Here is a 25,925-nt window from a genome sequence, read left to right on the forward strand (position 1 = left end):
AATTTTCTAATGAGAATATCTTACTTCACCAACAAATTCAGGTGAGTCGAAGAGTCAAATATCTAAGCATATTTTCTAGCTAAGATTTTAGTAACGTGCCTCCCTTGTGTATAATTTGGAAACAGTGAAAATGTTTTCCTACAGTATTCCATCTAAATAGATATGCAATTAGAAATGGCTGCCTTTCTCTTAGGTCTGTGTCAATTAAACAGTGAAAATATAAAGAAGTTATATATTTTTAATAAAATATATGATATTTTGATCTTTCTATGATGGAAGGGCTCTTCACTTATTAAACCTACCTAAATTAATTATAATCATTAAAATATTTATTTTTATAAAAGGTCTTTTGCATATCAAAACCACTCTGACATTTAAGATTTTCTTCAAAGGTCTTGAATAAGGAACATTCTAGCTAAATGTACATGTTTTATTTTTTAATCACTATATTATCATCACTCTCTGAACATCATAGCTCAAGATGTAAAATCAACTTATCTTACTTTTTAAAGGAAAGGTAGTGATAACTTTCATTTTTCATTTCACAATTTTAAGTAATTTTGCACTTAACAAAAAGGGACAAGAAAAGCTTTACTCCAGTGATAGCAGTAACTTCATTTTTGACAATCTGTCATATCTAAAGTTTTTGAAAGTTCAATCTCTTCTTTTAATCCAACACTTTTTGGATTATTTTTCCACATTTCTGCATTGAAATGCTCTGTGAGCATCACCAGGTTAGGCTCTCCAGTAAGCCAATGCTGAGAATATAGTGATTATAATGTAGTGTGCAAGATGTTTACTAAGGAGTGTTCCCTTTGTGGAAGGGACAGGAAGGAACCAGGATTGGGCAGAAGGAGTGAACTGTGAGGCCCAACACCAGCTACAGGGAGCTCTTAAGCTCAAATTGCCTTTCAGAGTGTCCCAAGTCAGGCTTGGGGCAGAAGATGGCCAGACCTGTATATACTTGGATATTTGCCTCCCAGGAAGGGGAATGACGTTGGGTGAAGGATTTTCTGCAGCTAAGACAGTTAAAGTGGAGCCGAAAGTTAAAGGCTTTTGCTGACAGCACGCCCAGCAGCTGGAGCAAGTCTGTTCTAAAGAGGCATCTGAGTAGCACATAGCATATTTTCAAATCCAAAGACACTCGGTTCTTATTACACACTCTAATACAATTGACCACACTGGCCACTCCGATTTTAAATCTCTCTCCTCTTGACTTCCATAACTTTCTGCTTATTTTCCTTCCTACTCTGTAACAATATCAGTCTTTTCCTTTTCTTTCTTCTTATTGGCCTGTTTCTCAGTGCTTATACCTCTCCTCACTTTTTGGTTCTCCTTACTTATCACATCTGCGTGGGTGATCTCATCCAACAGACACATATATGCCAAGTTTTAGTTTTGAATATTCACTATTCCACTGTCCCTGGACATTGCTTAGATATCCTGCAAATGAAATCAACAATCTCCTCTTCCTTTTCAGAACACACTTCCCTTCTTTTATTTCTTCTCTCTATAAACTTCACGACATCAACCCAGTCTCAAGAGCCACATACCTATTGAAATTACCTCCTAGTAGACCTCACTTTTGTTCTCCTTTTACATTCTTTTGACCACTAACTTAGGCTTTTCAGCAGCCTCCTGGTTGGTTTCGCTTGTTGTAGTCTTGCTGTAGTGCACCATCCCCAAGTCAAGCCCAATTGGCCCCAAACACACACCATAACCAAATCTACAATTGAACTCTTTTTTTTTTTTTTTACATTGACATTTACATCATATTGTTTTATTTTCTGAGGTTCTTGAAACGTGTATAATTTGCTTAGAGTTAGTTTTCCATGTGTGAGAAAAATCCCTCCATGTGAAAGGTCTTTCTTTTTTTTTTTTTTTTTTTTTTATTATACTTTAAGTTTTAGGGTACATGTGCACATTGTGCAGGTTAGTTACATATGTATACATGTGCCATGCTGGTGCGCTGCACCCACCAACTCGTCATCTAGCATTAGGTATATCTCCCAATGCTATCCCTCCCCCCTCCCCCCTCCCCACCACAGTCCCCAGAGTATGATATTCCCCTTCCTGTGTCCATGTGATCTCATTGTTCAATTCCCACCTGTGAGTGAGAATATGCGGTGTTTGGTTTTTTGTTCTTGCGATAGTTTACTGAGAATGATGGTTTCCAATTTCATCCATGTCCCTACAAAGGATATGAACTCATCATTTTTTATGGCTGCATAGTATTCCATGGTGTATATGTGCCACATTTTCTTAATCCAGTCTATCATTGTTGGACATTTAAAAAGCCTTTGACAAAATTCAACAACCCTTCATGCTAAAAACTCTCAATAAATTAGGTATTGATGGGACATATTTCAAAATAATAAGAGCTATCTATGACAAACCCACAGCCAATATCATACTGAATGGGCAAAAACTGGAAGCATTCCCTTTGAAAACTGGCACAAGACAGGGATGCCCTCTCTCACCGCTCCTATTCAACATAGTGTTGGAAGTTCTGGCCAGGGCAATCAGGCAGGAGAAGGAAATAAAGGGTATTCAATTAGGAAAAGAGGAAGTCAAATTGTCCCTGTTTGCAGACGACATGATTGTTTATCTAGAAAACCCCATCGTCTCAGCCCAAAATCTCCTTAAGGTGATAAGCAACTTCAGCAAAGTCTCAGGATACAAAATCAATGTACAAAAATCACAAGCATTCTTATACACCAACAACAGACAAACAGAGAGCCAAATCATCAGTGAACTCCCATTCACAATTGCTTCAAAGAGAATAAAATACCTAGGAATCCAACTTACAAGGAATGTGAAGCACCTCTTCAAGGAGAACTACAAACCACTGCTCAAGGAAATAAAAGAGGATACAAACAAATGGAAGAACATTCCTTGCTCATGGGTAGGAAGAATCAATATCGTGAAAATGGCCATACTGCCCAAGGTAATTTACAATTGAACTCTTATCACAGTTCTCTTTCTCTTAAAAAAATGAACAGAAAATTGGAAGATGGGAAATTCTTTAGGGTCTGTCTTGAGCACTGTCAGGCCATACCCAGGGAGTCTGCCTCTTACTTTAGCATTTAGCGATACCTATTGCTTATAGTTTCCAACTCCCAATCCATTGACATCTACTGCCTGTTTACCACCTCCACCGGCTTTTTAAAAACCCTTTCATCATTTTAGTTTCTCCTCCCTTCTTCTCCCCCACTCTCCAAGCTCCCATCATGCTGAGCAGCACCTTTGCATTTCCATAGCTGTCTGTCAATATCTCTGTTGATTCAATATTTACCAGGTTAAATTGAACATTCTCTGCTTATGCCTCTCTTATGCTACCAGACTGTGCATTTCTCAAAAGCAAGGACTATCACATGGCAAAGTCCAGGGCTTGGCACATATTAAGCAATCAGAGCTTACCCAAAGTTTTTGAACTGAACCACATGTCTAGAGTTTAAGACATCTGCTGAGTAGTTGATAAAAGCAAGACATTACTATAGTGCATCCTCACTTGTTATTCTGATTTTAAGGAACAGACACCTCATTCTAGCAAATAAAATGGAGGTTTATCATAGGAAGGTATTGGAACTGGGGAAATAAAGCCATTCTGAGGACTTGCTATTTATTTCTTAGCCTTTCTCATGACCCATCTGTTTCATTTCTTAGATGTCTCTGATTCTCTTGGTAGGTCAGATCCTCATAGATATGGTGGAACACAAACCCCCAAGCTTCCCCACCAACATTCCTTTGTACCCTTGCCCCATTACTAGTGTCCTACTTCCCAATATAAATTTCTGAGACTGAAAAAACCTAACTGAACCCTCAACTTTATGCACAAGGTACTTGTCCCTGGTTTAATCAGCTGTTAGATATAAAGTAGAGAGGAAGACAGAGTGATATGGGCCTTTGCCAGCAGGTGTGGATGGGGTAGTTTAATTCCAAAGAGGCTGCAGATGAGCAGGGCATCCTGGTGAGTCCTAGAGGATCTGCTGTGAGAGTGAAGGTGAAAGGACAAACAAGAACCTGGCCTGCCCTCCAGATGCTTATAATTCACTCATACAGAATTGACTATAATACCAGGCAGGCAAACATGAAAAGGAGTCCGAAGGTGGGAGAGATTAATTTTTTTAAAAAAAGAACAATAATTGCAGAAATTTCTCTGCACAAGGAGACATTTGAATAACTAGTGATAGAAGAAAATAGTGGCAGAGGTGATTACAAGGTGTATTCCACAGAGGCTGAAGAAAAGTGGAAGTAAGTTACAAGGGTCCAAATTGGGAGGCCTACCTTAAGAGAAAAGCAAAAAATAGAGTCTGGAGCAATTACAAATTGCATTAGAGGAAGAATAGGAAGAGGGACAATTGGAAAGAAACCTAGAAGCAGCTCAAGAGGGCCTTTAATACTGGAATAAGAAATGTTTACTTCATTTTATAGTAATTGGGAGCCATTAAACATTTTCTGGAAAATTATTCCAGCAGCAGCCATCAGGGTGGAGTGACACAATGACAAATTCTAAGAGGGAAAATTCTTACGGTATCAGAGAGAGTTAATCAAAGGAGTTGTGATTGTGGGAAGGCAGGAATTGATGCTGGGAATGTGCACAAATAAGAGAGCCAGGGGAGCCACTGTGTGAGTGGAGAAGGCAGAAGTGGCCCTTTTCATTCAGTGGTTTTGAGTTTTGTTGAAAGCAAAAGGGAGGGTGAGACCTTCACTGGCGCTAAGGAACATGGGAAAGGGATAAAGTCTGGGGGAAAATGTTAAGAGACTATGAGTAGGGGTTACATAGTATGAGACAAAATAAATTTCTGAAAGATCTAGGACAGCACCCAGAGAAGGGAGATTATATGAGATCCAAGAAACATTCTAGAATAGAGGAGACTTTAGCATATTTAAAAGCTATGGGAAGGGATCCTGTAACTATTTCATGGTATATTGTGATGATTAAATAAGATGATGCTTAGGGAAAAGTGCTTAGCACAGTGTCTGAATATTCTAAGTTCTCATTGTCAGCTGCTGCCAATATTGTTACTTTCAATGCAGGTTCTGTTTCAGTTTATGTTACTAATTCACAGATGCAGGTGGTGGGGAGACCTCTTAGCTGTGCCAAACCATTCAAATTAATAAATGTACTCTCTCTTGTGCTACAGTATCCACTTAGAAGAGAACAGCAGTCACAGCAGTGACATTGCCTGAGAACTAGTGCTAGTCTACTTCTGGTTTTCCTGAGATTGAAGGCAAATTAATTTCTTTACCCTGATGTGGGAAGTGAATAAGAATAGAATCTTGCATATCACAATATGAGATTTAAATGAAATCCTATAAACAGCTTCTTGTTAATAGTATGGTCTTCTAAATATTTGCTCCCAATTTTAACACATTATTGGACACCAATGAATATCCCATCAATAATCACCATCACATAATCAATCAAAAAGTTACACTGGATTCATATGTGAAAAAATCAAGCTTAAACGTCATTAGATTTAAGTATTATTATATAATCTTACTCAGAAATAAATCTGTTATTAGGTCAGAAATACCTAACAAGCTATTGTAGCTCTCTTGGTCCAGATGGGTATTTAATCAAATTAATAAGAAACAGGCAGTTCAGTTTGTGTCAATAGAAGGACATTGTTCCCATTACTCCTTTATTAATTCATAAGAGGTTAATAAATAACTTACTTTGAATAAAATAAATCACTGCAGATAAAAACTGTGTCCCTGGCACATATAAAAGTTAATAGGTGCGTAAAGATGCATGGAAACCGCATGGTGTGAAGGTTACTGGGTCCACCCAAACCCTAGATTCTTGTATCTGTGTGCATACTGGAGCCTGATTGGCCCAACTCCAGTTGAAAATAATTTTCTTGAGGTGACATTCCATCTCTTGTGCCAATTGAAAGTCTTAGCTCCTCCAGAGGAGCAAAAAATATCAACAAAATATAAACTTGACCTCATTTCACACCTAAGCACACCATTCTGATTGTTTTACTGGACTCCTCAGCGAGCACATTTGGTTTGTTTACTGCAGTTATAAACCAGAAACTGCATTCTATGTGTCCTGTATTATCAGGTCACTAAATCTAGAAAGAAAACGTGGAAAAGTTCAATATCATAATGATTCTATTATAAAGAATTAAACATTTTTCCTGTTGATCATATGTTTCGTGATCGCTGCTAATCTTAAATTTTCACATCTCCTGGTAAACTTTATTTTGCCTTAGCTCATAAGCAATAGTAACAAAAGAAACAAAAAGGCAAATGATCTGAGAATTACAATTCTTTAAATAAATATGATTTGGGCAATCAGGTGTTAGTGTATGTGCCAGAAAGTTTATTTTAATATACAGCTAGAAACAGGCTTCCAATCACAAGTCACTTTTGTAAATAGTATCCTCTCTTATGGGGGAAGCTATGTGCCCTCCTGAACACCTGGTTAAGAACATGTTCACTTTCATGTGTGCTCTGAGCTGCCTTTCCTCCAAATAAAAATAGAAACTAGTTTGCAGCACCACACGGGGCTCCAGCGTATTATATGAGCCTATCACTGGTTTCCTTTGATATCTTATCTATTCCATTAACTCAATAAAATAGAAGGCAAAGCTGGGGACAAACTGTAGGAGGGCTCCCCTTGGAAAACACATGCAAGACCTTTAAGCTGGGGCTTTAGCTTATCTAATAAAAGCCAGTTAAATGGAAGCTAATACTTCATTTTTCACCCCCTTTATTAAAGATCATAAGTACTGCAACTCAGGAGTAGAGAAAATAAAATAAATATATGGAGGAGTACAGGTAGAGGCAATAAAGAGCATGGCTTATCTATTTTCTCAAGATTTAGGAAGCACTTGAAGGCAAAACTCACAGACAAGCATTTTAAAAATCCATAACAAAGGCTCCTGCTTCTTAGCAAATACAGTGGTCCTTTCTGGCTGCAGTAATCCTGCTGGATTTCTTAGTAGAATATAAACAGCTTAACCTAGGCATAATCAGGGAGGATGCCACCTACCACGCTCTCCATATTATACTTTTATATAAATTTAGTAATTCAGATTAAAGAAAAAGATTGATGAATCCACTCCTCTGCTCCTCCACCATCCAAAGAGAAACAATACTAGAACTCAAACTCTAACAACCAAACTAAGGAAAGTGTTCCACCTAGAGACTGTTTTCATGAGTCAAAGTGGATGAGAGCTCATCTAGGAAATGAATATTATTTTAGCCTATCCTTGCAAGTTTGTATTAAAAAATGAAGCAAAAGGTATTGCCCCGGTGTAATTAACAATGTTAATCTTCTTTTTCCTCTCTATGGTGATAAAGCAGTCATTTTTATATTTAATTAATGCAGAAGATCATTTTGGAAACTGGCTAATGAGCCTCTGATCACATTACCATGAAAATGTGCATTAACATTGCAACTGAGGAGGCTGTTTCATGTGTAGCAAATCCACTTTGTAATTAGCCCACTGTGAAATGAATCACGTCAGGGGGAAATCTGAGGGAGCCAGTGGGCACTTGGCTACTGCTGTGCCATGGGCCACCAACATCCCAAGCATCGTCTTTCATCAGCAATCTTGTCTAAGAACAAATGTAGCACTGTGTCACCTTTGGGACAAACTGGAAGAAGGGAGAAATAAACTTTATTTTGCTAGATAAGAAATTCGAACTTGAGCATACACTCCCAGGGGAACCTCCCCCAATAAAACAGTAAGTTAAGAAAATTCTGTTAAAACTATAAAGGCTCAGGATCTAGTTTTCTTATTTGTATTCCTAAAAGCCCTCAGATACACATAAAAGAGACATCTAAATTTATACACTTTTTTCTAGGTCACCTACAGTTGTTGTAATAAGCTCTCAAAATTAATTTCTAGTGCTAAACAAACAAAAACCTTATAAAAAGGATCCAAGAACAAGTGGTAAGAGAATTTCTTTATCTCCTGTTTCAGCCAGGACATAGCATATATTTTTTCCTCATGTAATACAAAATTACTAGGTCTTCCTCTTAAACCAAAGCACAAATTCTCAATTCATCCAATAATTTCCTATGGCTAACAAGATTTGGCAGGAAACTTCTCCTGTCTATTGAAAATAACTGAGATCATAGACCTATTAAACCCCAATATTTATGCAGACAATGATACAATTGATTTTCAAATGTCAACAGTATTTCAAAATGAAAGAGATATCTCAAAATATTACAGACATGGATCTCAGTGCTACTCCTGTTATGTGACTGACATCTTGGCAGTAGATACACAAAATGTTAAAAAGAATCCCACAGGAAGTCATCTGAAGGGGGAGTGGCAAGGAAGCTGAAAACTGCCACCCAAAACCAAAATTAAAAGCCCCAAACCAGCAAGTCTGCCCTCAATTCTGAAATGTACTGAAAGAAAAAATAAAGCTAGCCAGAATTCATTTACCATCTTTCAGACAAACACAAAGCCTGGCTCTTAGTTGCTGGTATCAGACCCTGCACTCACCTGGGAAACTTCATACAGCAGTTTGTAGTGTTCCTCTCTTTTCTGAAAAGTGCACAAATTGCAGCCCATTCTAAGAAGCAGAGAGAGAGAGCAAATCTTCTAATTTCCCCAGAACTGAAAGGCAAGTGAACTGAAAGGGAATCACCCTCCAGACTTGACTACTGTTTTTCATCAGTCACTTCATTCCAGAAACACAGACAAACCGCTGTTAGCTGGAAGCGTAAGCCAGAGTGGTGTGTAGCAGCATGCTCTTCTTCGCTTTCCCTAAGTATCTTGCACTCACCGATACACACACAGAGTTTCCAGTCAGTTCATGGCAACACTCCCCCGTCTCTGCATCAGTGCACATGACTACACAGATTCCAGCTCATGAATATTAAAAGTGCCTCATTGATTATTTATGACAGAACATGTTAGCAGGGAGGGGTGTCATAGCTGCTGCTGATGACAGATGAATATTCACTAATTAAGAAGCAAATGTAGTGTGGTTAAACAAAATTCACTTGTGTCAATACCATCTCTGTTTATTAAGGATAGAGGGGTTGCATATAGGGCATTTAAAAAAAAACATACACTTAATTTCTCCATTGATATAAGCTTTTAATATGGGAATAAGAAATTCAGAAACAGAAATATACTTAGTTTACATATCCATGCTCTGCAACAAGAAGGAGAAATATTTTTAGCATTATTAAACCTAGGGGAAAATGAGTAGGGATAATTATTTACATTTATAAAATAAACACAGAAGCAAAGGAAATTTTGGGGGGTGACATGGAAAAGGAAGAGAAGGCAGGGGCATCATTCAGTTTTAATTCTGATACTACAAAAATAACTGAATAGTTCATATGTAAAGACCATTACTTACTAAGGAGGAAATAAGGGATATTCTCTTAATTCTAAAGAATATTTAGCAAGTATTAGCAGATGATACTTGTACAGATAATTAATATTTTAATTAGATAATGAAGGCCCATCTATTGAGTATATATTTGTAGCATATAACGCATGTAGATTTGTATTCAAAAAGTAGATCAATACAATGCGTTTTCTAAGAAAAATTTCAAATGCTTATAGTATTTATGCTAATTTTATTAAAGTCATATATAATATTTTAGAAAGCTGATACTGGCGATAGTTAAACTTGAATGTAATGCACAATGACTCCATTTATGATTCTATATTTAGAGTTCATAATGATCAAAGGTGAACAGAGACTTAAAAACTAAGCTTAGATGTTTAGATAACAGAAGTAATGCATTTCATTTCACACTCTTGCAAATACATGTGTTGTATTGCAAGCTGGCGGTTTTTGTCCCTTAAAGATATACTACAAACAGCTAAAGCAGATAATAAAAGAAAATTCCTTTTGTTCCCACACTGACTTATCCACACCCTCTGCTAATTAAGAAGTATGTCCTTGTTCCAGCACATCTTTAAACTGGACAGGATAGCAGGTGGGTTCCAAAGCAAAAATAATTACTTGGAAACTGATGACTCTGGTTAGGAATTACACTGGATCTTGAGATTTTTAATTGCTCATCACTGACGAATAGCTACGTTTTGGGGTCCAGTTTCCTAAAAGTGCTTTGTCACATGTTTAGAATCGATAACAGGAAATGATTCTAATGAGCACTAATTGTTAACAAATTGGCTTTGCAACTAGCAACACCTCAACACCAGCAAGTAGCAAGGAGATGAACAATCATCTGCTGCTTATCAGTTGTTTCCCTTGGGATGTAATAATCCGATTTTCTGGGCCTAATTTCACCTAACAGCCTGGATGAAAGCCAAGCTGAGTGACATACATGAAAGTGGCATCATAATTGGGAACAGTGTGTGTGAAAAAAGTTCTCCAGGACTTCTAGCAAATTAGAAACCACTTGTAGGAGATATTAATTTTAGGACTTGATCCCTCTATGGAAAGAATGTTTTCAAAAAGGTATTTGAAGTGGCCTTTATAAAAATTAATGGTGGCCACAAACACAAGCAATCTCCTTCTTCTCAGGTGCAACTGTTAAAACATAAATGTCTGATGCTTTTGAAAGTTTTAACTTCTCTAAGCCTCTATATCACTTCCCATGAAGTATTCTCATGCTAGAGTTCACATCCTCAAAGCAAACATTGACTATTTCTTTGAAGGATTCTAAATTGCTGAGTTGTGGAAGAATTATTGATTCTCAGATGTTCATACTCTGTATTTTATTTTATTTTATTTTATTTTATTTTTTTGAGACAGTGTCTTGCTCTGTTGCCCAGGGTGGAGTGCAGTGGCGCCATTTTGGCTCACTGGAACCTCTGCCTCCCAGGTTCAAGCGATTCTTCCGCCTGAGCTTCCTGAGTAGCTGGGATTACAGGTGTGTGCCACCATGCCTGGCTACTTTTTTGTATTTTTAGTAGAGACGGGGTTTCACCATGTTAGCCAGGATGGTCTCGATCTCCTGACCTTGTGATCTGCCTGCTTCGGCCTCCCAAGGTGCTGGGATTACAGGCGTGAGCCAACGCACCCAGCCCATACTCTGTATTTTTTTAAAAGTCAGATCAAGGAATTAGAGTGCAGTAAGGCAAAGATAGCTCACCCTTCTATCAATGAAAATGTTTGCTTTTTCCACTGATAAAACTCTCTTGTGTGATAGGTTTTGAAAGCCAAGTAAGAAATTTAATTATCAAAACTGGTTCTTATTGGAGCTTTCTTCTCTGTAAATGCAGTTTGCATTTAAAGAACAATGAAACAATCATAGCTTTAAAAATATTTTCTTATTTATCAAAAAGTGAAGAATGAACATTCTAGGGAAGTAAGCAAGTTCAAATAGAAGCTCACCCTTCAGCAGCTCCTCCTGGCTGTTTTCTTTATTCATTCCTAATCCCTCTATTCTTGTGTTTCTATCTCAGGAAGCAAGAGCAGCTTTTCCAATCACGTATCAAATGCTGCCCTTGGCCCATTTACCCTGGAGAGATTCTACCTTCTGCTTCTAATGGACTCCTTCTATAGAACTGAAGAGTGACTTGGAAAAGGGAGATTCATAATTCCAGAGTTCTCTAAATTTCATTAGAATATGATGGTTAAGTTTTCCAATAACTAAATCTTGCATTGGAGCATAAAGTTAGAAGTAGACAGGGACAAAAGCATTCATTTGAACATTGCCCTGAAAATGCAAATAGAGCAGATATTATCTGTCTTGGGCAATAATAATACGGGATAAAAAATAAGTAGGGAATGAAGAACTATCTTTCCAAGTATCCTTAGAAAATAAACTCATCAAAATGTAAAACATACGTCGTGTGTGTATTTCAAGATATAGTTACTTATTTTAAATGCCTTTAATTTGTGTGAGTTTACTCCACACAAATTTATTGGCATTCAAAATAGGACACATTTGTCAAGATCTAGACTGACGTATAAGAGGCTAAACTGGCAAGTGAAAGGAAGGAATCCAACATTTTTCTTGCTTTTTCCATATAAACTGTACTACTGAGTAGCGAAAGAGTAGATGAGAGGGAGTTTCTCTTTATAGAATCATTCTGACTAATAATTGAAGATTAAATGATAGACTGTCATGCCAGCAGTCCTTAATTCATTCAAGGATCTAAGTACTGTGAATGAATGGTGTCTAGCATGACACAGTCACACACACACGAGATAAGTGTACAATATGTGCCACCTGAGACAGAAAAATTACACAGCCCTTAAATTTGCCTTTTCAAATGTGAGCAAATGTCAGCGAATGCAGAGAACAGAGGAGCATATTAAGCTAAACCATGGGGATGCAATCAGCTAAATTCAGACTGTGAGCAACGCTACATAGACAGGTGCATATTCCAGTTTCAGAGATAAAAAGAGAAAGAGAGAGAGAAGACGAAGAGGAAGTCTATAGATTTAAAAAGATTTTAATAACAATAAAAAGTCATTACTCTATATTTTCACATATACATATCATTTGGTTGATAAAATTCTAAATAAAAGTAGGAAAATGATTACCAAAAAAGTCAGGATGGTGGTTACTCTTTAGGAAGGGACACCAGAAAGTTTCATCATGGCCAGCAAAGTTCTAACTCCTGATAGGGGCAGTAGTTTTCCTAGGTGGTCACATTACTATTCATTAAACTGACATTTGTTATTGGTGTTTTCTATATTTTTGCTATATTTAACAATAAGACTTCAAAAAGACTAATTTACAAAAGAGGCTGTGCCTATGTCTCATCCCTGGCTGCCAATGTAGTACATAATTGTGCCCCTTATCAAGAAAGGAATAGAAAATCCAAGTGAGCCTATTCTGAATCACCAATCCCATTGAGCCTGTGACAGCTGTCATAAATTTCAGATGATGGCTTGCTTATGCCTTTTGCAATGACTCCAGTGTTCTTTTCCTGTGCCAGTGTGGAAGTTCCGTACGTAACTCCGCTTGATTACCCTCTCTTTACCCTTGCCACTATCACATGCAGATCTTCCAACTCTGCCTGCTACCTACCTTGACATGTGGCTTACAAATTTCTAGTCCCAGTTCTGCATTCATTTCAGGAGACACTTATGTGCTTTTGAATATTAGTAGACACGTAGCTGCCTAACATTTTCTGCAGTTAAATACCTTATGTGTAATCATAAAGACAAAGAACCTGAGGCCCAGAGAGACTGTGACTTGTGGAAGGTCAACCTGAGTACAGACATCTGAACTCAGTTTTCCAATGACAAATTCTGTGGTGGAATTCAATCTGTAACATCCTGAGCTGTCTCTCTTGCAGAAGAAGCTAGAGCTACACCAACATGTCTTATTTGATGATTGAGGAAATGGAGGATAGCATCTGAAAGTGCTGAAATTTAAGAAAATAAAAGAGAATAAATTTTCAAAGACAGATGTAGCTTAAAATAAGGGGAATGGCTTGTGGTTAAAGATGTAAACTTTATGTATTAAAATGCTGAAATTTTTTGAATGTCACAGCTAAATATCTTTTATCAGCTAATGTCCCACAATAATCAGTAATTAGGAGCTGTACCTGAACACACACTAGGATGACCAGCTTATCTTCATATGCCTGGGACTTTGTTGGTTTTGGCACTGAAAGTTTTAAATCCTGAATTCCTTAGTTCTGCACAAACTGGTCATTTGAATACACGATTCTTTTTTCAGGCTCCAGCAAAGCTGAACTGCTCTATACACGTCTACATCTCCCTACCTGTGCTCCAGTTGTTACCTCATTCTGCTTATTCTTTGGAAACCCCACAAATTGAACTATCCACCCAATTGTCCAGTTTAAAGGCTCCTTCTTCCTTGATCCCATCCGCTAGCAGTAACTTCTTCAACTTCTGAATTCTTCATGCATTTTATCCCTACCTATTTGAAGGCACAAATTACTTCTCCTTCACATCATTTTTAGCTGCATGCTTTACCTCTCTTATTGGACTATAAGACATGTAAGAGCAACATTAACATTTAATTGATCTTTGAGCCCCCCAAACTCATAGAATTGTACCTTTCACATTCTGTACCTTTAATAAACATATATTGAATTAATGAGTGTAACTGGGAAATGACAGCATACCTGAGTTGGGCAAAGTGACATAAATTTATGTTTGTAACACACACTAGCAATGACTAATTGCTATATGACATTTTCCCCCATAGGATTGCTTCAAGAATATTAAAGAATATTCTTAACATTCAAGAATATTAAGTTAAAAGACTGAAAGGCCATGAACATAAACCATTTTTAGTTTGATTCAAATCCATAAACATAAATTTGAAAGTCTATGAAAGAAAAACATCGGTGACAGGTATATAAATGAATACTGTACGATTCAAATGTGCTTTGTCAGTTGTGTATTTATGTGTATACACTATCTGTACATTTAAATTCACGTTCTGCTCTACATATCAGCAAATTATTCACTTATTTATTTCACAAATATTTACTGTGTGCTTATCATATGTCCGGTAGTATATGAATGCCAGATTTTTGTAGTTGTATATCATCTAATTTTCACTCTATCTCTGAGGTAAAGATGTCAGATATTGTCCTTTATTAATACAGAAATCATTAGATGTTGAGATTTCTAATGCTGGAAAACCTAGAACTTTGCCTTTTGATTCTAATCTAGTTTTATTTTTAACAGCACTATGCAACATTAACTAACATCATGAATTTAGAAAGATGCTTCTGCTAATAGTTCCCATGTGTCATCCCCTCCTTGGTTATAGCTCAACAGATCAATGTGTAAGCAAGCATCCTTTCCTCACTGTGTTCACTAGTTGAACATCTTCAATTTGCATTTAGTTATTGCTTGCAGAATGAAGAGTGCCTCACCAACTTATGAACTCCTAAGAGTTGTCACAAACATTATTAGACTAGACTCCAATGGAAAGAAAGAGCATAAGATTTCAAAGAAGAAGACTAGGCTTCTCATCTGAGCCTTGTCACTGTCACCTGTGTGGGCTTGTACAACTTACATGCTCTGAGATAACACTTACCCTACAGGCTGACTGTGAAGACGAAATAAGGTAACAGACCTGAGGAAGATTCATGAACTATGAAGTATTCTGTCCTATTGGCGTGCTGGTTAAGCATGGTTTCTGGAGTCAGTGTGCCCTGGGTCAAGTCTCAGTTTCCCTGATCTCTATTGATGTAATGTGGGGCAAATCATTAGTGTTTTTTCAATCTTCTCTGTTTCTTGGTTTCTCATCTCTAAAACAGGGATAATAATAGCACCTACTATACAGTTATTGCAAGAGATGAACTTGCTGTGATGATAATTTGTGTCAAGTATACCTGGCACAGAGTACGTATGTGCCCAATACTTGTTGGCCATTAGTAATCACAGGACTAAGTATAATGATAATGATGACTTTCATTTTCAATTTCCAAGTTGATATGGTTTGGATCTGCGTCCCCACCCAAATCTCATGTCAAATTGTAATTCCCAGTGTTGGAGGTGGGGCCTAGTGCGAGGTGATTAGATCATGGTTTACCAACTTCATGAATGGTTTACCACCATCCCCTTGGTACTGTTCTCCTGAGAGGGTCCTCACAAGATCTGGTTGTTTAAAAGTCCGTAGCACTACTCCCATCTTGCTCCTGCTCTCACCATGTGAGATGCCTCTTTCCCCCTTTGCTTTCAGTCATGATTGAAAGTTCCCTGCAGCCTCCACAGAAGCAGAAGCCTCTATGCTTCCTGTACAGCCTGCACAACTGTGAGCCAATTAAACCTCTTTTCTTCATAAACTACCCAGTCTCAAGTATTTCTTTATAGCAATGTGAGAACAGACTAATACATGATTTATCTTTACAATTTTTGTTATGTTAAATCTCTATTACATTGTTTGAAATTTTATACTTCTGTCCACCTTGTTTGCCATTGTACACTGTGCAACAACTGCTAAAAGGCTTTTTGTTTCCTAGTTCTTTATATAACAGAAATAGTTGCACAGAAGTACTCATTGTGTAAATGTGATGCATGTACACACACACACCCCTCTATTTCTTTTCTATATAAAGAATGTAATACATACAGAATAATAATTCTCATATTCTATTTCTTTCTTTCTTTTTTTTTTTTTAGATGGAGTCTCGCTCTGTCACCAGGCTGGAGTGCAGTGGCACAATCTTGGCTCACTGCAACCTCTGCCTCCTGGGTTCAAGTAATTCTCCTGCCTAAGCCTCCCAAGTAACTGGGATTACAGGCACATGCCACCACACCCAGCTAATTTTTGTATTTTTAGTAGAGACAGGGATTTCACCATGTTGGCCAGGATGGTCTCGATCTCTTGACCTCGTGATCCACCCACCTTGGACTCCCAAAGTGCTGGGATTACAGGTGTGAGCCACCGTGCCTGGCCTATTTGTTTCTTTTAATGCACAATGTGTGAATAAGGCAGACATAAGTGTACTAGAAACCAATAATGGCATCTGAAGCAAGATTTCTTGCAATCATAAAACAGGGAGTCCAGTGACATTTCTTTTGGTCTAGTCACGACTACTAATCTAGCCCCGTATAAAGTTGGCTTTATTTATTTGATCATATAGAGGCCAAGGTACCATGTTTGGATAATGTCACACCATTCAGCAACATCACAGGTATTATGTAGGGTTTCCACTGAATGCTACTATCACTATTTTTAGTTCTGCAAAAGTGGTCTAGTAAAGCTCAGTACAAACTTTCATTCAACCAGTATTTATTGAATAGTAGTGTAAGTACAGCAGTGATAATACGTAGACATTTTAAAAAATAAGAGCTAACACTTATTTAGTACATTTTGTATGCCATTGTTCCAGCACTATATGGTATTAATTGTATTTAATTCCCACATTAACACTCTGAGATGTACACTCTTAATATATCCTCTCTGCATGGGCAGTAAATAGGTCACGTCAGTAGTAAATGAGGGAGCCAGGATTCAAACCCAAACAATCTGCATCTACTACTTAACCAGTACTTTCCATTGCCTGTCACTCAGAGACAGTCATCATTATGACAAATTCCTAGAGGGCCAGAAGAAGGAATTCTGGTGATGCTCACAGCACACTGAGATGTAAGGATTTCCCCGAGGACTGGAATCGTAGTCTAAAATTAACTTCCAGGTTCCCTGTTGTGTCCTCAAGCATGGCTACATAAAACAGATTGAATAAAACCTAAGCAATTTCATAACCTTACTCCACTCCACTGGTGATTGGGTACTGCTGCATTGAATATGTACGGATAACTGTAGAATATTTTTCCTTCTTGGTAGTTATTATGGTAGGCAATATATGGGCTGATATTAGGGCAGTCATTTTACATCTCTGTTTTAAGGAATAATCAACAGCTACTTAAGGCAGGTAAATTTGGAGGTTTTAAGAAAAGTAAAGGTAGAGATTTACCGATGACTCTAAATATATATCTCCAGACTTAATTTCCCTCTTAATTTCAGACCCATCAATTCATTGACCACTGACGTTTCCATTGGGACTATTAAAAACATATTAAATTCTACCTAGCAAAACTTAACTCATGGTTCTTTTCCCCCATAACTGCTTCTCCACACGTTCTCCATATCACAGAATGGCCTGACTATTCTCAGGCACTCAAGTTTGAGGTTTGAGCATTGCCTTGGCTCTTCCCTCTCCCTACATCTAGTGACAAGGCCCCGTCAATCTGAACTGTGCAGTCTCTCATTCCTTCATTTCATCCTCTCCTATGCCACTTTCCTAGATTCAGGATATCATCTTCTCTCAGCCAGGTCCTGCATTCGCTCATGAGCATCTGGAGTTTCTAATGGTGTGAGGAGCAAGTTGTTGATTTCTTGCTCTTCTCTGCGTACACACACACATTTGTAAGCCCATCTTGCCCCTGATTCCCTGGTCGCAACTCCTCTCACTCTTGCTCACTCTTGCTATCATACACACATACATATACACGTGCACACACACGTGCATGTACACAAAAGAGAACACAAAACAGAAATTTCTGCTTTAAGAGCGAAGGTTACAACTCTGCTAACATGACTCTGTCTTTTTGGTATATTTCTCTCTTTTTTTTAGAGTGTGGACAATTCTATCTGGTACTGCAATACATGTTCATTCCTCTCTCAACATTGGATTCTGCTCAAATATTCAGTCATTATAACGGTAGTCAAGGTATATAAAGGTCCCAGATCTCATGGAGCAAACGTTATTGTGAGAAGAAAGCATAAGTAAACACAAGCTATGGTTATATAACATTTCCAGAAAATAACAGGGTCAACACAGGAAATTAACACACGGTTGTATAATAGGGAGTAACTAGATCATCCTTCTTAGATATTCTAGAGCCTGGAATGTGCTTTCCTGTCTGCTTTATTCCCTGCCTGCTTATATGCATGCATATATATAACCAAGTACAGATAAATCAAAAAAAGTAGGCAGGTAGTGGGATAGGAAGTAAAGAGACGAGTTTTGTTTTGTTTTTGTTGTTGTTTTTTTGAGATGGAGTCTCACTCTATTGCCCAAGCTGAAGTGCAATGGCGTAATCTTGGCTCACCACAACCTCTGCCTCCCGGGTTCAACCGATTCTCCTGCCTCAGCCTCCTAAGTAGCTGGGATTACAAGCACCTGCCACTATGCCCAACTAATTTTTGTATTTTTAGTAGAGACAGGGTTTCACCATGTTGACCAGGTGGGTCTGGAACTCCTGACCTCAGGTAATCTGCCCACCAGCCTTCCAAATTGCTAGGATTACAGGCCTGCGCCAGGTGGTCAGGACCTGAAGTTTTCTCAACCTTCGGGATCCTAGAAAATCTCTTCTCTGTTGTGTTCCTTGCATTTTCAGACCTAAATCATTCAATTCCCACTTTTTTCCATCATGAAAATGGTCCTCATATGGTTGTCTAAAACATTAGCACTAAAAAATCGGCATGTTAATATCCATTAATTTCTGTGAAACTGATAATATAGAATGTTTAATTGCATTACACATTCTGGCCCAGGACACATTATCATCAGAATGAGCATGTATTCGGATGCTTGTTAGACTTTGAAGTAATCTAGAAGCATATTTGAGCCTCACTCTAAAAAACTTGTATGAAGTTGAACAAGTTACACATTGAGGCGTGCTGAAATGCCTCAGTTCCTCACTATGAAATAGGGATATTCATAGTACCTACCACAAAGGGGTCTTATGAACATGAACTTTACCCAGTGCCTGCTGCATGTACGTGTTCAATAAATATTAGTTAATATGTTATAGCTTATAATATAGCCTTGCCAAAGTGTCTAAATTCTAGCATTGTGAAAATATTCCAAAAAACAGGCAGCCATATTATTCCTTTGTCTATATTTTGGCAAATGTCTAGATGGATACTTTGGAGCATCAATTTTTCTCCAGGAGCAGTTAAATTCCTTTAAGATAAAAATGTTTGGTGTCATAGTGACTGGCAGCCAGGGAGAAGCAGAAAACAGCCATATGGTTACGGGAGGTAGAAACTGGGCTAAGACATGGACCATCCAAGTTCTGCAAATGTTTGCTGAGAACTTCCTATTCACCATACTTTATGCTGGCTTCTAGATCCATAGCACTTAACTAGGGGTGTGTGTAGGAATCAGCTGGGAAGCTTTTTCAAGTTGCAAGTGCACAAGCTCAATTCCTAGGGCTTCTGAGTTATTCATAGCAAATCTGAGATGGGCCTGGGAATATGCATTTTTACGCATCCCACAGAAAACTCATTTGTGTGCATCCATTCCTCCCTTCTAAGTCTACATGTAAGGTATTAAACTAGACAAATTCTTGAATGCCTCACATCATTATAATTTCTGATATGCTAACTTTTGTGATTATGAAGATTACTGGATCTGTTACTAATTTGAAAAGGAAACTAACATTTAAGAAACACCTATTTTATCTAAAGTTTTTTACATCTCAAAAAAATTCTATTAAGATGTGCATTTTCACATTTAAAAACTCAGGTTCAAAATATTGTGCAATTTGATCAAAGTCACACTGTTAATTGAATGGAGAAGCTGGCATTTAAATACAAATAGGTTTGATTCTGAGATCATGTCTTTTTCAATAAGATATACTCTTCCCATGAGGACCCACTTCATTTAGCATAGCATCTTTGGTCCTGCATGCCATGAATGAAGAAGAGTCAGTGGTAGAGTTGGTCTTGAATCAGTCATTGTTTCCTTGTGTAGTTTACCAGACATGTCCTACCTATGGGATGTAAAGGTGAGTAAATTCTTACTAGACCTGTGGGACAGGCTGGGATTTAGCTTCTAGGATCAGTTATGGGTTGGGCATAAAGAAGCCCCCACCGAACCTATCTACTGGTGGGACAGCAATTGGCCCAGCTGTTGGTGACAGGCAAAGAGAATTAAATGCTGTTTACTGGGTAACAGGATCTGTCTTGGATATGTCTGGTCCTTTCCCAGTGGATTTAGTTATTAGATTTCAGGGTCCACCTCAGCTTAACTAAGAAGCATTATACATTGATGGATTTAAAAACAAAAACAATTTTAGGAATTCTAACCTGAAACTGCAATTTCCATCTCAAATGCCCTAAGTGCTTTATCATCACTACTTTCTGCTCCTCATGAAACAGATTTCAACCGTAAGCAACTAAGCTCCAGACAGGTTGAACTTGGTGTCTAGAGATACTGGAAATCAAAAGAGAAATCACATATTTTAGAAGAGTGGATGGATTTATATTTTTGCTTGATAAGTTGTACATTATGGGAAATCATCTCATTAATACTGAACCCACTATATTTTGATAGGCTTTAGTAGGTTAAAGAAGACCCATTAAAAATCCGCAATTGCTATTGACTGAATTAGATCAACTACACAGTATTTGCATAACTCCTGATGAAATGCTTTCTAGTTGTTTGCTTAAGTTGAATGAAAAGTGAATCCTCTGACTCAAGTGTGAATGTGGACATATTTTTTTTCTGGCTTTATTTTATAGCACAGGAGACAGTAGTCCTTAGATTTGGTGTCTTATTCTCATAGATGCTTGGAGAAAAACACAATTATATTTGAAGACCTCTCCTTTATGCATTGGTGTGGAAATTCTGTACAGGAACACCATCTGGCATGTAACAGAACACTACTTGTAAGAAAAAATTGTCCAGTTGTTCCTGGAACATTGGATTCTTTCCTGGGCCAATGTATTTGAATTTTCTCTGCCCCAGTGTGTAGGAAGGGCTGAGCTTTCCTCCTACTCCTTGGCTATACTTCCACCTTCCATACCAGATAATGCCCAGCTTCTAGGTTACCTTCCTACCAGCTTGTTTCCTCACTCGTGTTAGAAAGTTAACTTTATTTTTAGGTCTTTCATTTTTAATTTTGTTTGAGTGTGTGTGTTCATGTACCAACATAATGTTTTAAGTTTTAAAAACAAATCAATGGAATCATTTGCATTGCCTGGTATAATAATTTATTTAAAATTGATCGTTTTATTTTTCTCTTTTAATCTATTAAAAAGCCTGTTACTGAAAGTATTTTATTTTTTAATCATATGTTGTGAATGTTGTTTCGATCCATGCCATCTTCCTAATTGTGTCAGAGTCTTTGTGGTATATCAACTGACCTATTTTCTTTTCCCAGCCCCAGAAGACAATGTTTGCCAATGTCTATGTATCTAAGTGGGGTGATATGACAAGCTGTGGTCAACTAGTTATGGGCAGAAGTGCAAGAGCATCGTCAGGCCTGGCCTCTTACATATGCTGCTCTCAGTCTTTCTCTCCACTCACTCCAGGCTTGTAAGCATAAGCCACCAATGTAACAAAGTCACATAGTGGAAATAGATCCCTGACTCACTATCTGGAGAAAAGTCACTCAGAGGAGCTTCCTGACTTGCACATAACTCTTTATAAAGGAAAAATTCACCTTTTCTTCATGAAACTACTAAGTATTTGAAGACTGTTTGTTGCCCCAGCATAGCTTAGCATGACTAAGACTCAAAGTAAACACTTCTGACTTCATGTATTAAGCAAACATATTTAAATTATAGTTAGCATGAAAAAATTCAATCCATTGAACCAAGTAACAGGTCGTAATTGCTTCTAGCAACCAATTTTGTGTAAAGACATATAGCAACGTTATCTAGCATGATTGAATGATTATTCAGTAATGTCAGTATAAAAATTGTTAAGTTTCTCTACACACCATCCAAATTTTCATCAGATCATGTGTTTAATCATACATATGCAATATTTGTTTGGAACAAAGGGAGAACAAATCCAACATAAGGAAAGCTTTATATAATCAAACTAAGTATATACATGGTGTGTCATATAGAGCTAAAGATCCCTTGAAGCAAAATCACTGTCCGTTTCAGAAATATGAACTCTCAGAGGAAGTTTGCATTTTAACTGGCTTAAGATTGCAACTGCATAGCAAACAAATATTGCATAAGTAGTTTAAGCTAATTCCTTATCAAGCAATAAATATTTTTTCACAAAGCAGAGTAGGGCTTGCAGGAAACCAGACATAGAATGGACAGCATTTATTAATTTTTAGAGAACAGGCATTTCCAAAACATGAGGAACTTCCCAACATGGCAAGAGTAATGGAGCCATATGAGCTTTGGAATACAACAGTCATGGGCTTAAATTCCAACCCTACAACGTGAACTACAAGACCATGTTTAACTCTGAGTCTGTTTCTCCATTTGTGAGATGGAGTTTATAGCTTCTTCCTCATGGTGCTGCTGATAGGACTGATTACCTGAAATGACTGATCCCCATATATTAACTATCTTTTCTTACCCCAGCTCGCCATAGCCTTATCACTTTCTGAATGATTTGGAAAGATTACAATCACTAACTGTTCAAAATCATAATGGCAAATTCACATCAACTTTTTAACCAGTGGGAGTAGGAGTCCAATGGCAAAATAAACAGAAAACTTCTGTTTTGGGGAAAGACTCAGGAATATGGAATTAACACCAGAAGTTGGGCAACATTTTTATGGCAGTATGCCTGTTATAGGACAATGTGATGCATAAAAGTTTAAAGGTATGGGATTTCAGAGATGCAGCAAAATTTTAGGAAAACTGTCCTAGTAGAATGAAGGTTAAAGATATATGCAGCCATAAAAAAGGATGAGTTAATGCGCCTTTGTGGGGACATGGATGGAGCTGGAAACCATCATTCTCAGAAAACTAATGCAAGAACCGAAAACCAAACACCTCATGTTCTCACTCATCAGTGGGAGTTGAACAATGAGAATACATTGACACAGGGAGGGGAACATCACACACTGGGGCCTGTCAGGGGATGGGGGACTAGGGGAGGGATAGCATTAGGAGAAATACCTAATGTAGATGACAGGTTGACGGGTGCAGCAAACCACCATGGCATGTCTATACCCACGTAACAAACCTGCATGTTCTGCACATGTGCCCCAGAACTTAAAGTATAATAAAAAAAAAAGTTTCAGCAAATAAAAAAAGATTTATCTAACTTAAATTACTCCTGAGGAGTACAAAAAATCAACACTCAAGAAATAAAAACCATAGTTGAGTCTGTGTTGCCAATTTTTAACTAACAAAGAGGAGTTGCTGAACAGAGCATATCAGAAGGTAAGAGCCATGTAAAACCAGAATCAGCATATGTAAAAGGAAGGAAGATACTGGAGGATAGAAGTTTGGCTAATCATTTTGCAAGTGTCTTGGATAAATGCCATATTGACAAAAGAAATTTCCATTGTGTGTGCATATGTGTGTACACACACACATATTATTAATGTGTATGTATATATTTATGAAATTTGGGACATTAGTAATGGTTTTTGATATGGTTTGGCTCTGTGTCCCCACCCAAATCTGGTCTTGAATTACAATCCCCACATGTCGAGGGAGGGATCTGGTGGAAGGTGATTGGATCATGGGGGCCATTTCCCCCATGCTGTTCTGACAGTAAGTGAGTTCTTAGGGGAGCTGAAGGTTTAAAAGTGTGGCACATTCCCCCTCATCCACTCTCTCTCTCTCCTGTCACCATGTGAAGAAGGTCCTTGCTTCCCCTTCACCTTCCAATGTGATTGTAAGTCTCCTGAGGCCTCCCCAGTCATGTGGAACTGTGAGTCAATTAAACCTTGTTCCTTCATAAATTACCCAGTCTCAGGGAGTATCTTTATAGCAGTGTGAAAATGGACATATCCATTTCTAGTGGAGTTTTACTATAATAATGATAACCAACACAAATTCACTGAAGGGCGCCAGATAATCTGATCAGTACCTGTGACACACAGCTCATTTGACTGAGGATATATTCCACAATTTCTGCCATATAATGAACAGATACACACTACTCTCTTCTAATATTAGTTAGCAATATGAAGATAAGTTATGTGTGCATTGACTTCTTTTTCTGCTTTAATCATAAATTCATTTAACTATTTCCCTAGGTATAGCATATGATATGGTGTACAAATCAGTGAGAATAAAATTACAAATGAAAGCAAAATTGATAACTCTGTCAGCCTCAAGAAATACCAAGATAATGAGCCAAGAGACTCTAATTAAAAACAATCCATTAAATTCATCTACTTATTCAACAAGTATTTATTGATACATGTGGGTACTCTGCTCATCTTAAATAATTAAATAAATAAATCGTCAAAACAGAATTATCAGTAGAGCTCCAGCATACTAATCACTGCGGGATATTAGCTTGCCAAGAGATCTATTTTATATATTGTTTACTTATAAACATATTATACATGTACATGTATTTTATTGTTGGTAATACTTTACTATTTTTCAGAAAAATATAATAAGATGGGATATATTTAGCAGACAGAAATGGAGGGGCTGAGAAAGAAAAATTGTTAGTAGAAGAAATAGTGAAGAAACAAGTTACATACTTAAGAAATAATGGGAACATTAAAGGGGTGACACTTAATTTAGTCTGGTGCAAAGTGTGGAATCCCTCAGGAGAGATCAAACTGACTATTAGGTGAACAGTTTTGAGGGTCTGTATTTGTTCTTTCTGTAGTGGGTAATGAAGAGCTACTAAATGTTTCCATGTAAGAGAGTGCCAACATTTATTTTATCATTCCAAGGGTCCTAAACAAAAAGATACAAATAGGCTGGGCACGGTGGCTCATGCCTGTAATCCCAGCATTTTGGGAGGCCAAGGCAGGTGGATCATCTGAGGTCAGGAGTTTGAGACCAGCCTGTCCAACATGGTGAATCCCCATCTCTACTTAAAATACAAAAATCAACCGGGAGTGGTGGTGGGTAATCCCGGCTACTCAGGAGGTTGAGGCAGGAGAATCACTTGAACCTGGGAGACAGAGGTTGCAGTGAGCTGAGGTCATGCCATTGCACTCCTGGGTGACAAAGCAAGATTCTGTCTCAAAAGAAAAAAAAGAAACAAATAGTAGTCTAATAACATTAGGAATTATAAAAAGTAATGATGTTTTACAATAGTGTGTAAACAGTCTTGAACAGGGAATTGAAAAGAGGTATATGCAATAAATGAGAAATGCTACAGAGGTGGGAATAAGAGGTTTTGCCAAATGATTGGCAAGTGATAGGAGGAAATCAATGGCGAGTGCATTTGCAAGACTGAGTGTCTGGGTTAAAGGCTACATCATTTATAAAAATAATGAAGTCAGGAGGAAGACGTACCGTGAATAACGAATATAAACAGATATGAGTTGAGTATGATGAGATTGAGGTGCTTCTCAGAACAAAGATGTTCTTCATGGAGTTGAAATTTTGAATAGAGATGTCAAAGATAATAATATGGATGTGAAGATCACTAATACGTATTTAAAACTGAGGCAGGGAGTTGGGCATTCAAAGAAAAAGATAGAAGAAAAAAAGGGTCAAGAACTGAGCTTTTGGATATCCCTAGATTTTAAAATAAATCAAAAGATGAAGGGTCAAGAGAATAAAGACAAGAGTTAAGGGAGTTGCAAATCTGCAGAAATATAATTTCAAACAGAGGGAATTGTCAGTAGGGTCAAGAGAGACTGAGAAGACCAGGCAGGGGAGC

The 25,925-nt window shown here is 37.6% G+C and overlaps 1 protein-coding gene across 2 annotated transcripts in view; it reads right to left on the minus strand.

The window, feature by feature from the left end:
* Nucleotides 1–25,925, minus strand: part of PDZRN4 (PDZ domain containing ring finger 4) — a 386,476-nt gene that overhangs the window by 129,456 nt on the left and 231,095 nt on the right. The window contains exon 1 of one of the 2 annotated variants that reach the window (XM_034936022.2): nt 8,478–8,802. The exons of the other annotated variant lie outside the window; for it this stretch is intronic. Coding sequence (XP_034791913.1) covers nt 8,478–8,546 — 69 coding nt within the window. The 5' untranslated portion in view covers nt 8,547–8,802. Of the gene's footprint in view, nt 1–8,477; nt 8,803–25,925 lie in introns of those variants that run through there. 2 annotated transcript variants of the gene reach the window in all.

This window comes from Pan paniscus, chromosome 10 (genome assembly GCF_029289425.2).
Source record: "Pan paniscus chromosome 10, NHGRI_mPanPan1-v2.0_pri, whole genome shotgun sequence".
In the NCBI taxonomy this organism is placed as follows: domain Eukaryota; kingdom Metazoa; phylum Chordata; class Mammalia; order Primates; family Hominidae; genus Pan; species Pan paniscus.